The following is a 24448-nucleotide window of genomic DNA, read 5'->3' as shown; positions in this document are numbered from 1 at the left end:
TGGAATATTACTCAGCATTCAAAAAAGATAAACACATGCAATTTGCAGCAACATGGATGGCGCTGGAAGGGATCATGCTCAGCGAAATAAGCCAAAAAGAAAAAGAAAAATACCGGATGGTCTCACTCATAGCAGGAATCTAGAAAACTTAAATAAGGGACCAGGAAAATGAATAACTATAAGAAAGTGAAAATCAAAATCAACAAAAAACTATGAACCAGAGACACTTTTAGGGGGCGGGGGTGGGAGGGGAGGGATTGGGGTCAGAATGGGGGGGCTGCAATTGTATGGGGAATATAACAATAAAATTTATTAAAAAAAAAAAAAAAAAAAAAAAAGAAATTGACAAAGACTAGGAAAAAATATCTGAAGTAAAAGTGGAGGGCACAACAGCCAGGAAAATCACCACCTCATACTCATGAAGGGGTTTCAGGCACAGAAAGGGACTATAAGTATAAACTCACCAGATCTTTTTATCAATCCTGTGATGTTACCCCCTACTCACAGATGAGGAAACTGAGGCTCAGAGGGGTTAACTAACTTGCTGTTACAAAGGCTGTAAGTGGTGGAGCTGGAATTCTAATCCAGATAACCTGGCTCCAAAGTGCACACACTAACACACCATGCCAGGCAGAGTGTTTCCAGCAGGGGGGTACTTGACAGGATCAAGGGTTACAAATCAGGAAGGTGGGTTAAGATAAGGACTGAAGCACCTACTGAGTTAATAATAAGGTATCACGAGGTACCTTGAGTAGCAAAGTCAGAGACCAGACAGCAGTAAACTGAGGAGGAAGCCAGGGGTTAGGGAGTTGAGGCAAGGGCACCAAATCATTCTTTCAAAAAGTTTGGCTGTGAAAAGTATTTACAAAACAGGTCAGGCAGGGCCTCCCTGGTGGTGCAAGGGGTTAAGCACCGCACTATGAAGCAATTCACAGCCCCTGCAACACAAGTTCGATCCCTGGCCGGCCAGAGAACAACACACATGGCGAAGCAGACCTCTCCTGTCTCGCCCGCTGCTCCCCTCAGCAGTGTATTTCGGTCAGTCTGCCTGTTCTACTCACCACTCTCTCTTTGGTGAATCCTCTCACCCCCCACATCTCTGGCCTGTACCCTAGCTCTTGTGTGCATAAATAAATAAATCTTTAAAAAAAAAAAAACAAAAAACAGGGCAGGCAGTGAGAAGGAAGGAGCACGGCAGTTTTCTTCTTTCTTGATTTGCGTGAGAAATGAGAGTGACCCAAGCATATTTCAATGTTGATGTAAATGAGCAGGCTGACTGGAGTCTGAAGACACAGGGGTGAGGCAGGATGAGAGACAGAGCAGGGTTCCCAGGAGGCCATACAGTCCAGCATCAGCCTGAAGATCTTTTTCCCTGCACCAGAAGGCGAGAAAGAAAGGCCGGCTCCGGCCTGAGAACATACTGAGGCTCAGTGACAGGGAGTTCTCTTCCGGTCTTCTAGCTTTCCAGCTTCTAACTTCTCTAAGGTAAAGGTGAGGCTGGGAGGGTGGAGGAGTGAAGTGGAGGTATGAGGAGCAGAGAATTGCTTCAGAACAGCCATAGTGCCAAACTGGAACCCACTGTGGAAAGAAAGGAGTTCCCAGCCCCACAGAGGCCCGGATGTAGTTGTAACCCATGAATTTATACTAGCAGCAATTTTCACGTGCCTTAGTGACGGCAGAGGGAAAGGAAAGGAAGATGTCATCTGACAGAACTAATGCAAAGTGGGAGCAGTTGCAGGTATCAGCGTGGCCTGGAAGGAGGTGGCCAAGCTGGAAAAAAACTGAAGGTGACTAGAAAGAAGGTCAAGAAACAGTTTCGGGGATTTGGACAGAGTCCCCTGCGATGAGGCATGATTTGAGAAGACAGACCCTGTAAGCAGCCTTGACATGGTTTGGGGGTCTAAAGATTTTAGTGAATAAGAGCTCAGGGAAGTCAGAAATGACAGAGAAGGAAAATGTAGTGGAAGGGCTTGTCATTCCTCCTCCTGGTACCAGCTTCTGATTTTTCTTTGGAAGATACCACCTCCCCAGGTCTAAAGGGGGCTTCTGAGATACCAGTGATATTCCATGTGTTCATCTAGAGGCCAGGAACATGGATACTTTATTATTCTTCCCATTATGTAGATACATTTTGTTCTTTATATAGCTATGTTTCATATATTGGTTATATATTTCACAGTTCAAATAAATGTGGTCACACTTCCCTCTCCTTGCTCCAAAGATAAGCACCTGGCCCAAGTCTGGGCAATCAAGAGTCACAAAGCGTGGTTTCCACACCTGACCCACTTTAGGCCATTGAGACAGTAGCCAAGCGCTTTTGCTAAAACTCTCCGGACAGAGGCACTCTCTTTTGGCTCTCATCATTAAGCTTGTTTGCAGAACATATTCCTGCACTAGCTTGAGAATAAAGCTAACAGAAGAAAACAGCCAAGAGATGGAAAGTGAGAGATTCCTGACATCATTTCAACACCTACCTCCAGCCATATCTGAAGCTAAGAAACCTGGGGTTTTTCAACTACATGAGTCAGCACGTACTTTGCTTTGAACCAGTTTACATTCAGTTTGTGTCTTTTTAACCAAAAAGAAACCTAATCCAGTGGAAAAGTCAAGGAAAAACTTTTCAGTTCAACAACCTGTCTAATCTTTCTCAACACATCATCCTTCTACTCAGGATCCTGCAAAAGGCACACAGAGTAAAGACCAAACTTCTCTGGCTGCCTCCCAGCCCCTGCAGCATGGCCCCAGCCCCTCTGTGCCCTTAGCCAACCACTGTCCAGTGCTCACCTGACCCAAATGAGCCTCTGTACTATTCCCTGACATATCATACATGGGCCTTCAGGACTCTGCTTTGGCTGCCCCCTCCACTCCAGACATCTACTTACTAGTTCCCCCTCAACACCTCAACTTTCTACTCACCTCTCAAGTTCTCAGTAAGGCCTATGTGAATCCCCCTCCCAACAGCCAGGGATCCTGAACCACTGCCTTAATTTTTTGTTTCTTCCTTCCATAGCATTTATTATATAGCGTAAAATATACTCACTAAAATGTGCCCAATGAGGCAGGGTCCTCAAACACTTGCTGAATGAACAATTGCCAACAAAAAATGGCATGAGCTTCAAAGGAGCAGAGGTAGGTTTGTAAAAAGGAGAGGAGAAGAGGACAGTGACCTAATCTCCTGATGCACACATAAGTGGGATACAGGATGGAAAGGCGCCCTTCTCACTTTAAATACTACAGGGGAAGCAGTACCCAGGGGTGGAGAGTTCAGTGACAAGGCTGAGGATGTGGCAGGGGTGTTAACCAAAGCTGAGGTCTGAAAGCACCTGGTGCTAAATTTTGGGAAGCACAAGAGCAAGAGGCTCAGTCAGGGGAGAAGCAGCTTAGAGAAGTGAGCAGACAAGAGGTAAAAGAGGTGGGCCATTTTAAGGGGGACGATGAGGCTATAATGACAGAAAGCCTGGGGAGTTTAGTGGACATCCAAAGGTTTGGAAGATAAAGGATCCCCCCCCCATCATACCATGGTTTAAATGATTTTTTTTTAAAGATTTATTTACTTATGCATACAAGAACTGGGGTTTAAGCCAGAGGTACGGGGGTGAGAAGATCCACCAGAGAGTGGGGAGCAGAACAGGCAGACCCACTGAAACACACTGCTGAGGAGAGCAATGGGCAAGGCAGGAGAGGTCTGCTGCACCATGTGGGTTGCTCCCTGGCCAGCCAGGGATTGCACTCACACTGCAGTGGCTGCTGATAGCTTGATAATGCTGTCTTTAATCCCTGTGCAACTAGGGAGGCTGAGTTTAAATGATTTTAGAAATTAGTGGGTGAAGAAGCCATCACATTGGGCACATCCCAGCAACCTCTCAGAAGTGTCGGCTGGAGAAAGTCTTCCCTCTTTGTGGTAACACCCTGGGCTCGGGGAAAGCAATTTCCCTCTACATGATACAATAACCTTGCACCCACAGCAGATGCCAAGCCCTCATTCTCAAGTTCAGAATTGACTGGATCAGGCATCTAGGATCCCAAGCCATCCAAAAAGGCAAGAAAACAGGTTGTTTTTTTTTTAAAGACAGGTCACAGCATTCAATCTTCCCTCCTGGCCTCCATTGACCCCCATTCTCCCTGGGTAAGAGAAAGCAGGGCAGGGGAAAAGCTTCCTTCCACGGGTTCTGACTCACCTCTATTGCTTGGTAGCTTCTCACTACAGAAACTTCTCTAGAGTTACGTGAGGATGTGTATACACCAAGATTCAAGGAAAATGTTACTCCCAGTCAGAGAAAAAAATTACTTTGCTTAGCCTCGAAGGAAAAGTGGCTTCCTACTAATCAGGCCCTTGGGAGGGATGTCATTTCGATGCTCCCCACAGCTGTTAGACTTATTAAATATTTAATAATTAATAATAATGCCTCCAATACTGCCCCACTCACAGAACTGTCCCTGTAAAGGAAGCCAATAGTAATTAAAGTTGGGTCTAACTTCCTGCCCATCACTAAATCCTTATGGCACAGGACATGTGCTCCTCCATCGCTTATTGTAAAATACCCACACTTCCAAGTCACATGTCCTCCAAGAGAGGCTCATGAAGCAAATATCATAAGTCCATATTAAGCAAATACCTTACCATCATTGACAGATTCTTGAAAACTGTGACTTTAAGCAAAAGAATATCTCATGAAACCAGGTCCTTCATTAACATCCTTTTGTTCAACACTGGATGGGATTTTTTTCTCATCAATGTTATATAACAAAAAGACGTCATTTGAGGACCTACTATACTTCAAATAACCATGTGCAATCTTCAGCCTTCAAGATGTCCCCAAACATGTCCCCCTCCTGGTTGTCAGACCCTCCACCCACCAATAGAATATGGCACAGATACCTCACTTACAAGATTAGATTACAGAAACTGTGGCTTCAGTTAGGATTTCTCCCTCTCTTGCTCTGGGGAAAACCAGCTGCCATGTCAAACAACCCTACGGAGAGGAACTAAGGCCTCTGGGCAAGCTAAGGGAGCTTGGAAGCTGATCCTCCCGCAATCCAGTCTCCAAATGGCTACAGCCTCAGTCAACAGCTTGGAGACAATCTCACAAAACACCTGAGTCAGAACCACCCAGCAAAGTTGCTCCCAAATTTTTGACCCACAGACACTATTTTCAGGTGCTAAATTTTGCAGTAATCTGTTACACAGCCATAGATAATTAATTCACTCTCCTACAGATGTGAGAAAAATCATAAGTTTTTTTTTTTTTTTATATATAGAGGCATGTTTTCTTTCTTTCTTTCTTTGTTTTTGTTTATACAAGCACTGGGTACAGTCAGAAGCGCGGGAGGGTGAGAGAATTCACCAGAGCCAGAGCGGAGAGCAGAGCAGGCAGAAGGACCGAAGGACACTGCTGAGGGGAGCAGCGGGCGGCAGGAGAGGTCTGCGCGCCATGTGGGACCCTCCTCCGGTGGCCGGGGAGCAGCCGGGGATCGAACCGGCGCCGCAGAGGCCGCGGGCAGCTTCGCAACTCAGCGCTCAACCGCTGCGCCACCGGGGAGGCCCGAAAAATCATAAGTTTTAACATCAATGCATGCACATAGGATCAATTTCTCTGTCCCTAAGAAAAAGGAACAAAGTATTCATTCAGTGATTCGATAAATTACTTATTGAATGTCAAATACAGGCAAGATATTCCAAGTCACTTCATGCAGTGTATAATCTTCTATAAAATGAAAAATAATAACCACGAAGAGCTCCACCACACACTTCAAGCTGCTCAGTTACTTGGTTTCATCAACTTTTAAGTCTTCTTGCTACCAGTCTATAACCTTCCCCAAAAGCCTGTGCTCTCCCCAACCCTCTCAGGAAGGCATTTGAAGTCTCAAATCCTTAGTTATTTTGAGTGCTCAGTACACTCATACTCATTTTTAATGTACCACATGCCCTTACATCTAAGGGAGAAAGAAAGTAAGGTCCCGTGATCCCATTAAGTATTGCAACAAGGACGAATTCGCCTAGTATTTTACTACGAGGAGGAAATCCTGATCACTAGTATTGAACAGTTGATTTCTGCAATTAGTGCCTAAGTGGTGACAGCAACGCTGATACAATCAGCGGCTTAAGCCTGGGTCACAGCTGCACCCGCTGTGGGGGGAAGGGATGCCGCCCATTACCCTTCCCTGGACTCAGCTGTCTCTCAAAGCAGCAGGAGGGTTATGCTGCGCGAAGAAAATCAAGAGGCTCCCTCTGCACAAAGAAGGTCAAAGGGCGGGCTTGCTTTCCATCAGCCACAAAACCAGCCTCTGCCAAACCAAAACGATGTGGGAGGCCGTCCGAGGCGGTGGGGCCCCACACCGAAAACCACAGCGAGACTCTCCTCCCGCCGCGGATGAGGTCTGAGTCAGGTGACTCCTCTGGGCACCCAGCAAACCTAAACAAAATCACTTCCCACAGGACAGACGGAGAATGAAGATGACTCCGGCGGTGAGACCAAGGCTGGCCCGTCTTAGGACGGAAAACCACGAGCTCTTCCAGTCCCAGGAAAGTGGAGGAGCTACAAGTGACTCGGCAGCTCTGCCTTCAGGGCTTCACCTGCAGGAACGTGGGACCCCATCCCCGGACACAGCGCCGAGCCCCGCGCACACGCCTCCGGCCCGCACCCGCGAACCGGACCCCTCCCCAGCAGCTGTCACCGGCGCGCGCGCCCGGCCAGGGGCGGCGAGTCCCTCCCCGCTGGCCGCTCCCCAGGCGGCTGCAACCCCGCGGGGGCGACCGAGAGGAGACGCTTTTTCCGAAGGCTCCGTGGGCGACAGCACGCCCGCCCCCCGGGAAAGGGCGGCAGGGTGGGCGCGGCCCGGTGCCCGGGAGGGCTCGAGAGTCCCCCCCGGGCCCCACCCCCTCGGGAGCAAAATGAGTCTCCCCAGCCCCAGCCCGACGCGCCCCACCTTGTCGCCGAAGCTGCGGGTCATCAGCAGGTCCGGGCTGGGCGTGCTGTCGCCGCCCACGGCCTCCTCGCTGCTGGAGCCGGCCAGCGGGTGCGGCATGTCGCGCAGGGAGTGGGGCCCCGTGGACGGCAGGGCCTTGGGGGGCCCGCCCGACATGGCGCGCACGGCTCGGGACGCGCTGCCGCCGCTTCCTCTCGCTGCCAGCCGCCTCGGGCTCCCCCCGCGCCCGGGCAGAGGCCCCGCTCGGCCGCAGCTGGGTCGGAGGCCCTGCACCCGCCGGGTCCGGAGCCGCCACCGCCACCCGCAGGCTGGTCTCTGCCGGGGTCGGGCTGGGCAGCTCCGCGCCGCGCGCCTCCGCCCTGCGCCCGAGCCCGCGCGGGTCTGGTCGTGCCTCGGCCGCGGCGCCCAGCCCGCACCGCCACGCTGCCCGGCCCGGCGCGGCCCCGCCCCCGCGGCGACTCGGCCTCCCCGGGAGGGGGCGGGAAGCGCAGGGGGAGGGGGGAGGCGGGGAGGGGGAGGCGGGGAGGGGAGGGGGCCGGGAGCAGAGCGGCTCCGCCCCCGCCCGCCGCCGCCGCCCGCCGCCCCGCAGGAAGTGCGCCCTCAGCCCAACGCCGCCGTCCTCCGAGCGCCCGGGCTCGCCTGGGAGAGGCCTGCCCGGAGGAGGCCGTGCGCGGCCCCGCAGCGAGAGCTTAACGGGAAAGCGGCGGTGGCAAGAGACAGTGGGGACTCCTGTCCCCTTCCACCCGCGATGACTGATGCGCCCAGGATCAGTCCCGCTTGGGATTGGGGGCTTTGGGGCGCGCACGTGAGTCGAAATCATCTGGCCTCTAAAATAACCCCAAATGGCAGGAATTAAGGCGCATGTTATAACGGTGGCATTAAAGCTATGAGGCTCAAAGGGGGCCGAGGATACTGGGTGGGGAAGCTGCAAGGGACTTCAAGGAAGTAGTGTGGTTTTTCTTAAATGCACACTGAGGCCCCTATGCCATGTTGCTTATGCAATTAAACTGGGATTAAATAAGGTTTAACCTCAGAAGAGTAAACATTAGTAAATAAAGAGGGAGAGCCGCAAATGATATGTAACTCTTATACTCACACCTTGTCCAAACTGCCTTTTGAACCATGAGTTGTTATTTTTCATGGTATTTTTGTTTTGTTTTGTTTTGTTTTGTTTTGTGGTTCCTTTCTGGGGCTTTCATTGAGCTGGAGTCTCCGCTCCGTTTGCTGGCAGAATAGAGATAGTCAAGGTGTAACCTCCCGCTCTTTGAGGTGGAAGTTCATCTCTTTTTCCCACCTTACCTGTCTGTAGCTTCTGGTCTTGGGGCCAAGTCAGTAGCAGTTGTCAGGTTACACGAGAACAGGTGCACATGGCAAGTTAATGGGTGAGAAGGCTCATGGAGAGGAACACATTTTCAGTATTCCAGACCCTTTAAGATGTGTCTGCTTTCACCTGATAGATCTTAAAGTTGGGATTCACTGTGGTTTCCACCATGCTTTAGAAAAGAGGTGATACTTCACCGGAAGGAGAACGCAGAGATTTGAAGCTGACCCAAAATAATCACTCAGGGACTAACTGAGCGTGGAAGACCTTCCCTTATTTCCCCTAGTGTAATTCACTGTACTTCAACCCATCATCTTCTTCCAGGAACACGGATGTGGACTCCACTGGGAGTTAGTTGAAATGAATGCTTTTCATAGTCAAGGGATGCTTATTACCTGCAGACTCTTACTCTTATAGAAGCTTACTATAGAATCTGGTATGTGTCCTGATTAGCATTAAAATAAATAACGTGAATAGGGCCACCTTGGTGGCGCAAGGGTTAAAGTCTCACCACTATCAAGTTATTGCCAGCCACTGTGACCTGAGTTTGCTCCCCAGCCTGGGAGCTGACCCACATGGCACAGCAGACCTCTCCTGAAACACCCACTGCTCCCCTCAGCAGTGTATTTCAGTAGATCTCCTGTTCTGCTCCCACTCTGTCTCTGGTGAATTATCTCACTCCCCCCACACACACCTCTGGCCTGTACCCCAGTTCTTGTATGCATAAAAAAGTAAAAATAAATCTTAAAAAAAGATGAATATAGTTCAAAATGAGTTTTTTATAGATGCGCAAAATAGCTATTTGTTATTGAATGGCTGTTAACAACCAGAATGCTTAACTTAACAGAGATCTCATTTTATTGAAACTCCGCACGGCACCGCTTTCTCCTCAGAACAGGAGGGAAGTTTGAAAAGAGATCCACCTTTGACTTCCCATTTGGTCACTACCAGTGCAAGCTCTCTAACTTAGTGAACCTATTTCCTAACCTAAAATGGGGGGAGCAGGTAATGATACTGACCCTATGTTATGGTCATGAGAATTAGTAGCATTCCCTATGTAACTTTCCTAGGAAAACGCTGACATTGGACTAGAGGCCGCCTGAGTGTAAGTTCCCTTCCTTTTCTTCTCTGTCAGGTTTCCTCTTCTACTTTATGAAATGATAATCATAGAGTTTTCATAATTAAATATGCTGCACTTCAAATTCTTGTATTTGCTCAATTTGGGTCAGAGTACCATTTTTCTTGTGCTCCCAACCCAAACAAAACCTGAGTTCCTTCAAGACCATGTGAAACTGTTCATTTATTTATTTTCCAATTTCCTGGTTGGTCAATGGCATCTGGCCACAATGATCCAGTGGGTTGTCATCAAAACTGAAGAAAGTATACTTTTATGGAAACATTTGGTATAAAGTTTCCACCGTTCAAATTGAGCCCAGGGCTATCTATTCATACTCACCATTTCCTGTTGTATTTCAGTATTCCTTGTGGTGGGAAATTGTCAGAAATAATGATGTGTCCCAGAGGATGTGACTGTGCTTCTACTGAGTCCTTAAAGCAATATGGTGGTGAGAAGAAAGTATGAAATTGCTGTAGGGAGTGCAAGACTGTAGTGTTTGTTGGAATTTATGGAGAGAAGCTTGGATTTCTAGGGCTGAGCTCTGAGAAAGACTGCAATGGATATATGTGCTTGGGCACACAAGAACCCAAGAATGCAGCACAGGGACTTCCCCCCCACAGAGGGACTCTTAGGCACCTTTCAGGAGCATGGCCTTGGGCCGCAGAATTGGGTAAGTTTGCCAAACTGGAATGCTGTTAACCTCACTAGCAAGTCTATTGGGGCTTTACATGAGCACCCAGACCCCCAAGACAAAGCAGAGTCTCAACGAAGCATTCACCCCTTGTCTCCCCTGGTACAGCATGTGCTTAGGACTTATTCATGTTTGTGTTAGCTGCTTATCCTCTTCTGGTTCTTAATACAATCATAGCTTTATTCTATATAGCATCCCAAACCCCTCTTCAAAATAACACCATCACTTCTGAAGTGGATGGCTGATGAGGACAAAGGAGGTTTTCAAAGAGCATTCAGAGTGACATGTAGAAAGTCACAGAAGGCTGTCTCAAGTGAGAGGGACAACCGAGAAGGCATGATCCCCAACAGAGGCAAAATTGTGTGGACAATTTAATTCAACCAGCGATGTTCCAGGAAAAAGCGAAAGCCAACAGTTCCACTTGAGGCCAGAATCTGAAGAGTTTTGCAAATACAAAATTGGAACTTGCCCCAGAAATAGCAGTGAGGCCTGTGGGTGAATGATTGGGTCATTTTATCTTTCCATATTGAAGTTCCTGCCCCACCCCCCAACATGGAGTTCCTCTGCAGTGAGTGATACAACACAGATTTTGAAATTGGCGCTAAGACCAGCCTGTGAGTTAGTCAGAACACACATTCTACCTGGATTCTGCATTTTTTAAACAACCTCCTGGGCAATATTCATGTTGATGTTGATCGATAGATTATATGTATTCTTTGAAAAACACTGTTCTCATAACTCAACCCACTGTTCTAAACCATAAATTGACATTCCAAACTTATATAAGTAGCATTTTTAAGTGCTTACTTTAGAGAAATTTCCTCATGCTGAAAAGTTGCTTAAGAGGCAAATTTTTCTTATAAAATTAGATTACAGAGTCCTTTTGACCTAAACTTCCTTGATTACTTTTATTGAGCATTTACCAGGTCCTTAAATTTGGGTAGAAGAATTTAAATGAACTGAACTATCTGTTGACTGAGTCACTGCAAAATGCTGGCCTTGGAATGATATTTTCCAGAAACCCCAAAACTTCTTTCACTAGCCCTGGGGAGTCCTAGAAATTAGAGCTCATCTGCATAGAAATATAATTTAAAATGTCATCACAGAGGGATACTTGCTACCTGGTTTTCTCCACCAGCAGGCTCTGGGGGTTGTGGATGTGAGTGGCATATCTTCTTTTGTGGCAGCTACCCATTAGGGAGTTTGAGCTGGAACAGATATCAGAATCCCTGACTTGAGTCCTGGTAGCAGTGAAGCTTTGGCAAATCTATTCCTTGGTGCTGTGCCCCATGATAGTGTGTGGCTGCACCACTAGGCATGATCTGAGAAACTGAACAGACAGACATCACAGGACCCAGCAATTCCAGTCCCAGAACACAACAGAAATGCATATGTATATTCACCTAAAGCTGAATTCAAGAATCTCCACCACAGCGGATATTTGTACAGCCCAAACCAGAAAGAGCTCCCTGACACGGCCATGAGAATAAAGGAACCACATGAAGATTGAACCTCACAATGTTGAATGAAAGAAGCCAGATACGAAAGAATATCTCCCATCTGACTCCATTTGTACCAAGTTCAAAAACAGGCAACATGAATGGACAGTGTTAGGAGTTAGAAGAGTGCATTACCTTTGTGGGAGTTTCTGAGGTACTGGTAATTTTCTGTTTCTTGATAGGGGTTACTGACAATATTTTGTTTCTTGATAGGGGTCACTGATTCTTTGTAAAAATTCAACAAGCAACACATTTATGATTTGAGAACCTTGATGTTTGACTCATGTAATAAAAAGTTTACATCTAGTAAACGTTGGCATCTAGTCTGGGACTCTGGTTTCTTAAGTGAGGAAGCTGAGACCCAGGGATTTGAAATAACTTGGTTGAGATCAGTCAGCTAGTGCTCTGTTAGTGCTCCTCCCAGTGCTCCTTGCCATTAGGAATCATGCTGATGCACACCTGGGTTGGGCAGTGCTCTTTTTGGGATAGCTGAAAGGTAAAGGAATGAGGAAACAAAAAAGATAAAAAGACAGATCAGCAGCCACTGCTTGTTGACTTACCTGTCTCTACTGCCCTCTCCCTTCCAATGCAGTCTCTGAGGACTTGATGTCTGGAGCGGCTGCAGCCATCTTTGCCTCAAGCAAAGATCTTCCCTACACCCTAAGGACAGCTGAGAGGCAGCTCCTTGAGCCTCTAAACCTCCCTGATGCTCCTTGAATCCTCACCAGATGCTACCACAGTGGTGGCTGAGGCCAGGCCTGCTCTGCCCACCCCCTCCTGCACTTAGTGATTGTGCAGGCCCACAGTTTCATCCTCCTCCAGAGGTCATGAGACTGTGCCAGCAGAAGGCCTTATCTTTCCGTATAATCTCTAGACAGTGCAGCAAGATGGCCCCAGGGGCCCAGCAAGACATTAGGCTCAGTACCCACACTGTGGGATAGGGTAAGGTGACTTGCTGAAGGCATGCTTTCCCTCCTGTACTCCTATATAAGGTCATTCATTAGGCTGGAGTTTCAGGATTCTCTGACTCACAGCGCTGGAGGCTTGGTTTTCCCTGTACCCCCCCTCTCAGGTTCTCCTGGGAGGTGGCCACAGCAAGCCATCACACCACTCTTGAAGACAATGGGAGATTCACAAAGCTGCCCTCACCACCCACCCATTAATCTGATATCTTCTGCTTACTGGAATAATAAGTGGCCTTTGTGCTTTGGTCAGTAAAGGGAAACTTGTAGAAGTGTTAACTGTTGGAATGCTCATTTTCTCCAAAATCAAACATGGACAGAACATCCCTGTCCTACATGAGAATGAAGGTTCCTTCAGCTCCCAGTTTCCATGATGTGATTCTCACATCCTTGTGAGATAGCCAGTCCTCCAAATGCACTCATTCTACTGCTTCTAGTCATCACATCAAAGCAGGCCTAAACTCTTCTTAGAAAAAAATCACACATCCTGTCCCTGTGTGTGTGTGCTGGGGGGGGGGGGGGGGGGGGAGTGCAGGCATAGCGTGGGGGAGAAATACTTTAGGAGGTTATTAACCCTATGAGTAAAGTATACTTTCAACTGAAAGAAAAGCAGAGTTCCAACCTCACCTGGATCACTGGATTTTTATACAACCTCAGAATTAAGATCCATTCTGCTGGCATTGGTCCATCAGTCAGCACCTCTGCTACCCAGAACCCTCAGAGCATTGATACATGGGTGTATGGCCAGTACTTTCAGGGGCATCAGGAAACTTCAGGAGACACCAGAAACTAAGTTATATCACTGCTTTCTTTAAAATAATGAAATATATAATTAGAAAAATCATGATTTGAGATATTAGTATAATTTCTAATAGAATAGGAATAGAACAGCTCCTGTAGTATTATACCTAGAGGAGAGAGGATGCCCTTCATCTCTGATGACATGCCTTTCATATCTGCCAATGGTATCCCATCACATGGAAGAGAAGCTATGGTGTCCACTCCTTTCAACTGAGACCCAGGGGCCCTGGGCTAACTGGCTGGTGAAAGATAATAGAAGGAATATTTCCCCCTGCAGCTTCCAGTGGTACAGAATGCCAGAGATTCCATGGCTTGCTCTTCACTTAGGCTTGTCCCTCCAGTCTCAGATACCTCCAGGGCCCACAGCGGGGCTCACGAGGCCAGACCAATGTTGTCACCATCAGCCCCACTGTCCTCAGCTCAGGAACCACAGGGCTGGAGCAGCAGCTTTATCTTCTTCATTTTGTTTCCTGCTTTTATTTCTGTTTTCTTTCCACATTAAGTTCAGACCCACTCTAAGTTCAGGGACTGAAGCACAAGGCCCCTAGAAGGCTGTGTAACATAGTATCCTACCCACCTGAGTATGATAGCAGCCTTTTCTTTATTTTAGCAAGAAAGCAAAAACGATAGTTTCCTAAAAGGAGAGAGAGGGGAAGAAAGGAGTGGGGGGCATGGAGAGACCGCGTAAAGAAAGGAGCCAAGATCATAAAGCTGGGGTAACTGGGTCTGAATTGGTCACTAAAGCAAGAGGTGGGAAAAGCAAGTGTCAATATTCAAGAAAAGGGGCAGGATTTAGCAACAGGTCCTCTTGGGCCTGGACATAAGAATACTAGCCTTTTGGTCCTGAATAGCATATTGGGGCATAGGGATTGGGGAGGGAGTAGGGGCTATCAGGGCCCTTGAATGCTGGGGTGGTATGCATGGAGTGGCCAGGGCAGCCAGAATTATCCTTTCTGGAAGACTTCTCTGAGCTGGCTGCAGGAATCCTGCCAGGAGAAAGGACTGCTCAAAATCCCTGACCCATGCAAATAATTTGTTCAAGATAAGCACTAAACTGTAAAGCACCAACCCCTAGTTTCAAAAATTCAAAAATGCTCTTTGGTCTGGATATATTGCTCCAGGAAGAACGTAGCTAGTAAAAATAATTTCCCTTCCCCCCCCCCTTTTTTTAAGACTATTTATTTATACAGGATCTGGGGTATAGGCCAGAGGCATGGGAGGATGAGAGGATTCACAGAGACAGAGCGGGGAGCAGAACATGAGAGGATTCACCAGAGAGAGAGCAGAACAGGCAGATAGAGCAAAAGTACACTGCTGAGGGGAGCAGCTGGCGAGACAGGAGAGGTCTACTTGCATTCCCGCACTGCAGAGGCTGTGGACAGCTTCACAGTGCTGCACTCAACCCTCTGTGCCACGGGGGAGGCCCTCCCCCTCCCTTTTAATTTAAACTTTTAAGTTTAAATTTCTTTTAGGTGTAAGGAAAAGTTGCAAACATAGTACAAGAATTCTCATATACTCTTTACCTGGCATCTCCCAGTGTTAATATACCAAGCATTTCTCCCTCAGCATATCTGTAGCTAATCACGCCTCTCCTCTACTTCATATACATACTCCTCACTTTGAACAGGTATGTTTTGCAACATGTGTTAACAGGCAAGATTGAATTCACGTCAAATGATCTGACTACACTGCAGAAGCATTTCCAATTTTAGAAATAATTTCATTGTTACTTCTTACTAGAATTTTTTTCTCACACTTCAGAATCATGTAGCTCTCTGCTGTTAACTGTATATGTTATGTATATTTTTAACTAAAGCTGGTATATATGTTTTCAGCATCTTCATTTTGATGATGATTTTAAGAGTTTTTAAAAATATTCTAAAGTAGATTTTGAATATAAAATAATTAATATGGATGACCACAATTTAATTGGCCAATGAAACAGATGTGAGTTCCCACATTTACACTTCTTTTAGATCAAGAAACGACCAAATATTTCAACTTTAATTTCCTTATATGATGAAAGAACAGCAGCAGGCTTAACACAGTAAACTTGTGCCCAGTCAGGCCCAGCTACATATTTGTGGGGCCTGGGGCAGGAGGGCAGAGGCAGCTTTACAACCCATATGTTTAGAGACACACAAGCTATAAATCAAGCCTACAAATATGTGCAAAATTCTAGTCTTGAAATGACTGCAAGTTGGCTAAATATCAACAACCTAATTGTTTTTTTTCTTGTCTGAGTTGGCTGTTACTATGTGATATGAATAATACAATAAGTGTATAAGCAGTCTATAATATTTTTTTTTCTTGAATAGCAGCAAAATAATTCTTTACATTTTCATAAGATTATAAGATTTTCACATGGATTGTGCTCTGTTGACAGCATTAAAAGATAAGCTTAGGCTTGTTACAGTTTCTAAGTATTTGAGCAAAAATCAATTAGAATCAGGCAGCACCAAATTGGAAGTGGTGAGGAGAACCCCCAATGGGATGTTACTTTTCTAGAGAAAAGGCAGAAGCAAAATTAGGAAATTATTGATTGTAGCTTAAAACCTAACCAGTTAGTTGTGATGAGTTGTCCTTCACTGTCAATTTTGTAACCTTGAGGCATTTATAGTTTTCCATTTTGATTTGCTTGAATAGCCTGTGGCATTAGGGCCTCAGTCTAAAAGTCTCCTTGCTTAATTAATTTAACAGTAAGACCAAATTAGACAAACTTTCTTGAGTGATTATAGTTCTGTGCTTTTTTTTTAATTAATTGCAACTTGGACAAAACACATTCTCTGCTAAGGAAATAAATGAAATTGCCAATTAAATTGTTAAAGTAATATTTAGATTCAGAAATGAATCATGAATTTTATATATCATATTAAAACATTAAAATGGGGGTGCATATGATAAATTATTATCACAGGATATTATAATATAATTTAATATTATCATAAATCATTGTTTATGTTATAAATTCTTATCATCTCTTAAAGCAATTTCTAGAAAGAAAAAGTATAACCAAGAATAAGTATCATGCCTTATATGACACATATAAACTGAAATACATACAAACATGTGAGGAATATCAATAGCTTAATATTGCAGAAAAGTCACTCGGTTGCCAGTGTAACTGTTGTGAATACTAAATACTTCTGCTATTCAACTATTCCCTGAACTAAAAAAGCATTATTCATTCCAACCTTGTGAGATAATAGAAAAGATAATAGAAAAAAAATATATATATAGGTTTATGCCCCATCTTCCCTCATACCCCCCACCCTGTTTCTGGCTCAAACATCCTGAAACCCTTGTAAACTCCTAAGTGGTAAGACCACTAGGAGCAACTTTTGTTCTAATGCAGTGACTCTGGGTGGGCTCCTGGCTGGTGCCAGGGTAGGTAGGGACTGTTGCTGAAAGATGCTAGCATTGGAAGTTTGGAATTTTCAGTCTGATCACCCATTCTGGAGAGAGGAAGGACAGGAAATGGAGTTATGATCTATCATGCCTGCATAATAAAATCTCCATAAAAATCCCAAAAGCAGAGCTGGGATAGCTCCCAAGGCAGTGAACCCATCCACAGGCCAGGAGGCTGACACACCCCAACTCCACTGGGACAGAAGCCCTTGCACTCAGGCGCCTCCCATACCTCACCCTGTGTATCTGTACATCTGTACCCTTTATCATCTCCTTTAATAGACTGGTAAACATTAATATTTCCCTGAGTCTTGTGAGCTGCTCTAACAAATAATCAAATCCAACAAGGCAAAAATCATGGGAACCTCCAATTTGCAGCCAAGTTAGACAGAAGCTGTTGGTAACCTGGGGCCATCTTCCTTGTGATTAGCATCTTAAGTGGAAGGCACTCTCTTGGGGCTGGGTCCTTTACTCATGGGATCTGATGCTATCTCCTGGCAGATAGTATTAGAATTGAGTTAAATTGCAGGATACTCAGCTGGTGTTGCAGAATACCTCAGTGTGGGGGGAAATCACACATCTGGTATCAAAAGTGTTGTGAGGGCCTCCCCGGTGGCGCAGCGGTTGAGCGCTGGGTTGCGAAGCTGCCCGCGGCTTCTGCAGCGCCGGCTCGATCCCCGGCTGCTCCCCGGCCACCAGAGGAGGGTCCCACATGGCGCGCAGACCTCTCCTGCCGCCCGCTGCTCCCCTCAGCAGTGTACTTCGTCACTCTGCCTGCTCTGCTCTCCCCTCTGGCTCTGGTGAATTCTCTCACCCTCCTGCTCTCCCCTCTGGCTCTGGTGAATTCTCTCACCCTCCTGCGCTTCTGACTGTACTCAGTGCTTGTATAAATAAATAAATAAATATTTAAAAAAAAAAAAAAAAAAAAGTGTTGTGAGTATGGCAGTAGTGTGAGAGCAAAGAAGCACCAGAGGAAGACAGGGGTTTTCCTAACTCAACCTCAGTGGACACAACCGATTCATGTCCACAGCAGTCGAGCCCAAGAACCTTTTGCTTCAAGAACACAGGACGAGAGATAGGATGTGTTTATGGGACCTGAATGGTGTTGACTCACTGGAGCAGATGCTTATGGTCATAGGGTGTGCAATGCTAGGGCTCGACAGAGTTTCTCATTTGATTTTCAGCAAATTTATCCCTGTGTGCGTGTACACAAGTGTATGCAGGACCCTCTAAATTGCAGGGCAGGAGCCCCTCTTGCTCAGGTCTAAGGATAGTTCTGGACCTAATGAAAGCCAAATGACTTCATACTGTCAGAATAGATGAAGGATTTAGTCGCTTGAATAGAGAAAACTGATGGGAGAGGCAAGCAAAGCCAAAGAAATGCGTGCTGTTGGCTAAGGGCATCCGATTTACACTGCGAATATAATCAAGTTTGCCAAAGCATCACCTGTCCACATAAAATTCAATGTATTGATTTGAGTGGATTAGTTTTGTAGTTGTGTTTGTATTTAAGCTGTAAATCTGAATTCTAATTTTTTTTTTTAATGGGACCCTCACCAGCGGCCTGGGAACGAACCAGCACCGCAGAGACTGTGGGCAGCCTCACAGCCCAGCGCTCAACGGCTGTGCCACCAGGGGAGGCCCATGAATTCTAATTTTTTTTTTTTGGTAAATTTTTTTTTAAGGATTTATTTATTTATGCATACAAGAACTGCATTACAGGCCAGAGGTGCAGGGAGTGAGAGGATTCACCAGAGACAGAGTGGGGAACAGAATGGGCAGACTGACTGAAATATACTGCTGAGGGGAGCAGCGGTTGAGACAGGAGAGGTCTGCTACACCGCATGGGCTGCAGAGGCTGCATATAGCTTCACAGTGCTGTGCTTAACTCCTTGTACCACCAGGAAGGCCCCTAAATGATTCTTAAACTTGAGAAAAATCATCATATGTATTTTGAAAAGTTTGTAAAGGTACATAATCTTCATATGCAAGCACAGGACTTACATTGATTTGCAAGTGTGAAGAATAGATTATTGAAAATTATCATTCCTCTTGTCAACTGGAAGATTTCTCAAAATAATAAAATGGTATCTTTGACAATACTCTAGGATAACCATATACTTACAGGAGAAAAAAAGCAACACTGGTGCAACAAAACAGACATGTTATCAATTCAAAGCTATAATCACATATTAGGTATTAGATGGTAAATACTGAGCAGGAAACTTTCTTTAAAATAATAGGTAAATAGAGGCCTCCCTGGTGGTGCAAGGGGTTAAGAAGCAACCTATGAAGCTAGCCACAGCCACTGCAGCACAAGTTTGATCCCCAGCCAGGGAGCTACCCACATAGTGCAGCAGACCTCTCCTGACTCGCCCACTGCTCCCCTCATCAGTGTATTTCAGTCAATCCACCTGTTCTGCTCCCCACTCCGTCTCTGGTGAATCCTCTCACCCACACACCTCTGGCCTATACCCCAGTTCTTGTATGCATAAATAAATAAATCTTTAAAAAATTAAAAAATAAAATAAAGGGTAAATAACAGTAATAGATTACATGTGTTGCTCTTTTAACATGGTAACATTGTTACAAAATTGTCCTGTCTATTTTGTTTTGTATCATTCGCATTGCCCAACATGATGCTCTTAATGTAGAAGCAAGCACACAATGAAAAACTCAAGTAGTTATGAGAAAAAGCAAATTGCTAAAGAATATATATGTATATGTAAGTGTAAATTTCCCATTCCCTATCTCAGCTCTTTTTTGCTGATCTAATAATTCATGGACACAAGAGAGATCAATAGGAGGAAAAACAAATATAATTTTGTGCATTCACAGGTCCATGAATAGGGAACCAATAAAAGGAACAAAACAATAAACAATTTTTTTAAGATTTATTTCATTTATTTATGCATATAAGAGCTGGGATGTGGGCTAGAGGTATAGGGGGTGAGAGGACTCACCAGAGACAGAGTGGGGAGCAGAACAGGCAGATCTACTGAAATACACTGAGGAGAGCAGCAAGTGAGACAGGAGAGGTCTGCTGTGGCATGTGGGTCAGCTCCCTGGCTGGGGATTGAACTTGTGCTGCAGTGGCTGCGGATAGCTTCACAGTGCTGACACTTAACCCCTTGCTCCATCAGGGAGGCCCCCAAACAATAAGCTTTTAAACAAAGAAACAATACATACAGTATTGTTGGACAATACAGTAAGGAACTGACAAGGAACAATACAATACAGTAAGAAACTTACAAGACAAAGAAACTTTAGGTTTGGATACTAATTTGGGGTTGAAAAAAGCTGGCACAAGAGTACTGAACAAAAAGTACCAAGCAATTAACAAGGAACTTTAAGAACTCTGAGGATTTTGGAGCGAGCAGCATAGGGCTGGTATTTTATCACTAATGATTTCAAATAAGAGTCCTTGAGCAAATTTGTTAACTTTTTAAATGTCATCAATCCTGGGGGCCTCCCTGGTGGCCTAGGGGTAAAGTCTCAGCCCTATTACCTCTATCATCACCACCGCCACCTAGCAGCCTGAGTTCAATCCCCAGCCAGGGAGCTGCCCATATGGCACAGAAGACCTCTTCTGTCATGCCCGCTTTTCCCCTCAGTAGCATATTTCAGTAGAGCCGCCTCTTCTGTTCCCCACTATGTCTCTGGTGAATCCTCTCACCTCCTGCCCCTTTGCCCTACACCCCAGTTCTTCTATAAAATAAATATTTTAAAAAATTAAAGGCTTTGTATAAATGCTGTCTTTAAAAAAAAAAAGTCATCAAGCCTGGAGGAGCTGTTAACAGTGTTAGTGCTATAGTTTAAAAAGAGCAAACACCCTGAACTTTCAAAGAGCAGTAATGCTGAAGGGCATGTTAGCCATAAACAGTGAGAACCCACAAAGCATTATTTGACTAAAGGATTAGATCAGCTTTTAAAACAGTAGAAAAGCAAAATGGGGATTCTGGACTGCACACTCAAGGCATCTTTTAGATAAGGACAAGTCATTCCATTTGTATTTTCATTTTTATTGAATAGATGATTAAAGGGGCATGCTTAAGCTTTAATTGCATTTAAATTAAAAATCATCAATAGGTGAGCATGCTTCTAGGCACTTTGAGGATGCTGGAAGCTGGCTCTCAAGAGGTAGCCAAATTGGAAGCAGATGACATGAATCCTAAGGAATTTATACAATTTAGTGAATCCTCAAAATATCCCACTGAAAACATCAGGGTTCAATCCAATTAAAAGGACAAGCTGGTACCAAAAGAAAACTCTTTAAAGTCAATCTGTTAAATAAAACATTTCCAATTGAACCCTCATCTGCTCTTCCCACCCCAACTGAGGAGGTACCTTTTCCCCTCCCTCCATGGGGCAAGAGGCAGAGTGACCCAATGCTTTGCTGTCTGCGCAAAGACTTGACCAGTCAGTTGCAGACTAGAAAGTTCTCTACCCAGGGCCTCAATCTGCAACAGCTGGCAGCATGTGACCATGCCAACTTTCTTGCCGTTGACCATGGTTATTTAACACACGGGGTAGCTTCAACTGGTGATTTAGCTCACTGGGGCAAACCAAAAAATGGTGACATCTTGGACCAGTTAGTTCATATCTCAAAGTTTCAATGTCTCCATATGTTTACTTTTTAAAAAAAAAGATCTATTTATTTATACATACAAGAACTGAGGTACAGGCCAGAAGTGTGGGGGGTGAGAAGATTCACCAGAGACAGAGTGGGGAACAGAACAGGCAGATTGAATGAAATACACTGCTGAGGGGAGAAGCAGGCAAGAGAGGAGAGGTCTGCAGCACCATGTGGGTAGGTCCCTGGCAGGGATCGAACTCGTGCTGCAGTGGCTGTGGATAGCTTCATAGGTTGCTAACTCCTTGCGCCACCAGGGAGGTCCCTTCATATGTTTAAAATATCAATAGGAAGGTAATCATTGTATCTTCTCAAAGCTTGATCTTGAGACAATGTATACAGAGTCATGCCACATGGTAAAGATTCAATAAGAGATCCCAATGTCCTCTCAAATTTTTAGAGGTTTCATTCCATGGTAAGAAACTTCCCTTTAACTAGACCACTGAAGTATCCGTCTACTTCCTGACCTACAGAAACTCACTCTCTTTCAAGGGTAGCGTCCCTATAAAGTGGAAAATGCTCTGTGTCCAATCATACCTATCATTGTTGGGGTGCTTTCATCATCCATTCCTCAGATGAGGAAATGGAAGGCTAACAGCATTAAGTAACTTTTCTAAGTATTTGCTTAGTAAGCAGCAGAACCAGAATTTGCTGAAATCGTTTCTTCTCTATGTATACCCATTCTATTAAAAATCTTTCACACTAAGAGTATGCTTTATTTATTTATTCATTCATTCATTCATTCACTTATTTTTCCTTTGTGTACAGCTAGCCAGACCCATCTCAGAGCATGCACCGTTTAGCAATTTGGGGCCCATAGGTCCTTCCTTGGCTGTACACTAAGAGAATAAACATTTTTTTTGTTTTTTGTTTTTTTTTTCTGGAAACAAAATTTATTTTTTTAAGGATTTATTTATTTATTTATTTTAAAATAAATTTTATTTTTATATTCCCCATACAATTGCAACCCCCTTATTTTGACCCCAATCCCTCCCTCCCCACCTCCCATCCCCCATAGAGTGTCTCTGGTTCATAGTTTTTTGTTGATTTTGATTTTCACTTTCTTATAGTTATTCATTTTCCTGGTCCAAGAATAAACATGTTGTTTTAAATGACTGAGTTTGGTGGTAATTTGTTATAAGCAATAGCTAAGGAATACAGTAATGATTTCAATCTTTTGCACACTTGATTTTTTTTTTTTTTTTTTTTTTTGTCGGACCCTCACTGGCAGCCGGGGAACGAACTGGCGTTGCAGAGGCTGCGGGGAGGCCCTTGCACACTTGATTTTAAAGGCTGTCTAGCCTAATGCATTTTCCATCACTATTTCATCACAAAAGAGCAAAAGAGGGATAGTGTGGTCCCACTGAAACTGCGGACTATTCTTAACTCTCTACTTTGACCTACTTTAGGCCTCTAATCATCATCATGGCTTCAGGATGAATCACTTCACTGACTGCTACCTGGCATTTCCTTATCAGTTAACAGAACCACGGGACTGTAGCATGCATTCCTTTTGCCTTGACTTTCCCCAACTAAATACGTAGGACCTATATATTTCTCAGTAGACCTACTGACCACAATAACCAACCAAACACAAATCTTTCATCATTGCTACCATCACCACCATCATTCCCAGAACTCTTTTTATCTTGAGCAACTGAAGCTCCACACCCATTACACAATCTTCCATTCTCCCCTAATCTTCAGTCCCTGGCAACCTCCATCCTACTTTCTGTCTCTATGATTTTAACAATTTTAAGTGTCTCGTGTAAGTGGAATCACACAGTATTTGTGTTTCTGAGACTGGTTTATATCACTTAGCATACTATCCTCAAGTTTCAAGAATGCTCTAGCATGTCAGAAGTTTGTTTTTTTTTTAAGGCTGAATAATAACATTCTTTCATATGGACATGCTGCCTTTTGTTCATCCAGTCATCCATCAATGGACACTTGGGTTTCTTCTACCTCTTGGCTATTATAAGCAATGCTGCTTTAACTATAAGTATACGGATATCTCTTTGTGGCCCTTCTTTCAATTATTTTGTGCATATACTCAGAAGTGAAATTGCTAGATCATATAGTAATTCTGTTTTTAATTTTTGGAGTAAAGTCATACTGTGTTTCAGTGACTGTGCCATTTTATATTTACACCAACAGTGCACAAGGGTTCCTATTTCTCTATCAACACTTGTTATTTTAATTAATTAATTAATAATTAATATTTTAATAATAGCTATCCAATGGTATGGTCACTCATTTAATTTTTATTTCCTTTTTATAAATGACAGAAAAGTAGCCCTCACAATCATTAAGTATCAGAGCTAAGATCTGAAGCCAACGAAACTAGGCCACTATTAACCAATATGTTAAAATTCTTGTGAGATAGACATTCCAAACCTCTCCTGGAGAAATTAGAAGGGTTTAAAGGCTAAAACCCACCAAGTAAATGGCAAAAAGAATCATCAACAGCTTAAATTTAACTTTCTTTTGAAAATGTTCTACCAACCATACGAGGCTGAACGTGCCAGGAAATTATAAAATGTTGTTCTGGGGGTAGAACTTTTTTTTTCCTAAATAAGCTTTGTTCAGAATGTCCATTTAGGACTTAAACTGGCACTATCGTCTCTCAATTTCTGTGTTGTCAGATCAGGTAATACAAAGGCAGAACATCTAAGGCATCTATTTAGTCACACCAGGACTCAAAACGTCCTCTTAAATGAAAAGCAAACCTGGCCAGTTACCAAAGTGCTGATGTGTTGCACTTCATATCTAGATTAAAGCAGGTCTCAGAGGAATTCCTTCCGCCTGGGTAGAGATAATGTGTGAGATTTAAGAACATGAGCCTTAGGCCTTTAAAATGCAACTCATTATTTCACATAGAGTAACTCAACATTTCTGAGTCTCCTATCCAGGAATGACAGGGCCGAAGTTGATGCACAGGAAGCACATAGTACAAAGAAGTTACTCAATAATGCTTTATGGATTTGTTTCAATCATGGATCCACATACAACAAAACTGTGCATCATAAACATTTATCATTAAGCAAACATAATTAAGAACATCTGTTCAAATTCTAGAAAAGATGCAT

At 44.5% G+C, this 24448-nt stretch overlaps 1 protein-coding gene across 1 annotated transcript in view; it reads right to left on the bottom strand.

Moving 5' to 3' along the window:
• The window catches only part of SNX30 (sorting nexin family member 30), a 92474-nt gene extending 85391 nt beyond the window's left edge, over nt 1-7083 (bottom strand). The window contains exon 1 of the mRNA XM_037495499.2: nt 6928-7083. Within this exon, the coding sequence (XP_037351396.1) occupies nt 6928-7083 (156 nt within the window). The remainder of the gene's footprint in view (nt 1-6927) is intronic.
• Nucleotides 7084-24448: the final 17365 nt, after the last annotated feature.

This window comes from Talpa occidentalis, unplaced genomic scaffold (assembly GCF_014898055.3).
Source record: "Talpa occidentalis isolate TD23 unplaced genomic scaffold, MPIMG_talOcc4v2.1 talOcc4.7, whole genome shotgun sequence".
Classification (NCBI taxonomy): Eukaryota; Metazoa; Chordata; class Mammalia; order Eulipotyphla; family Talpidae; genus Talpa; species Talpa occidentalis.
This window is presented reverse-complemented; position numbering and strand designations above follow the sequence as displayed.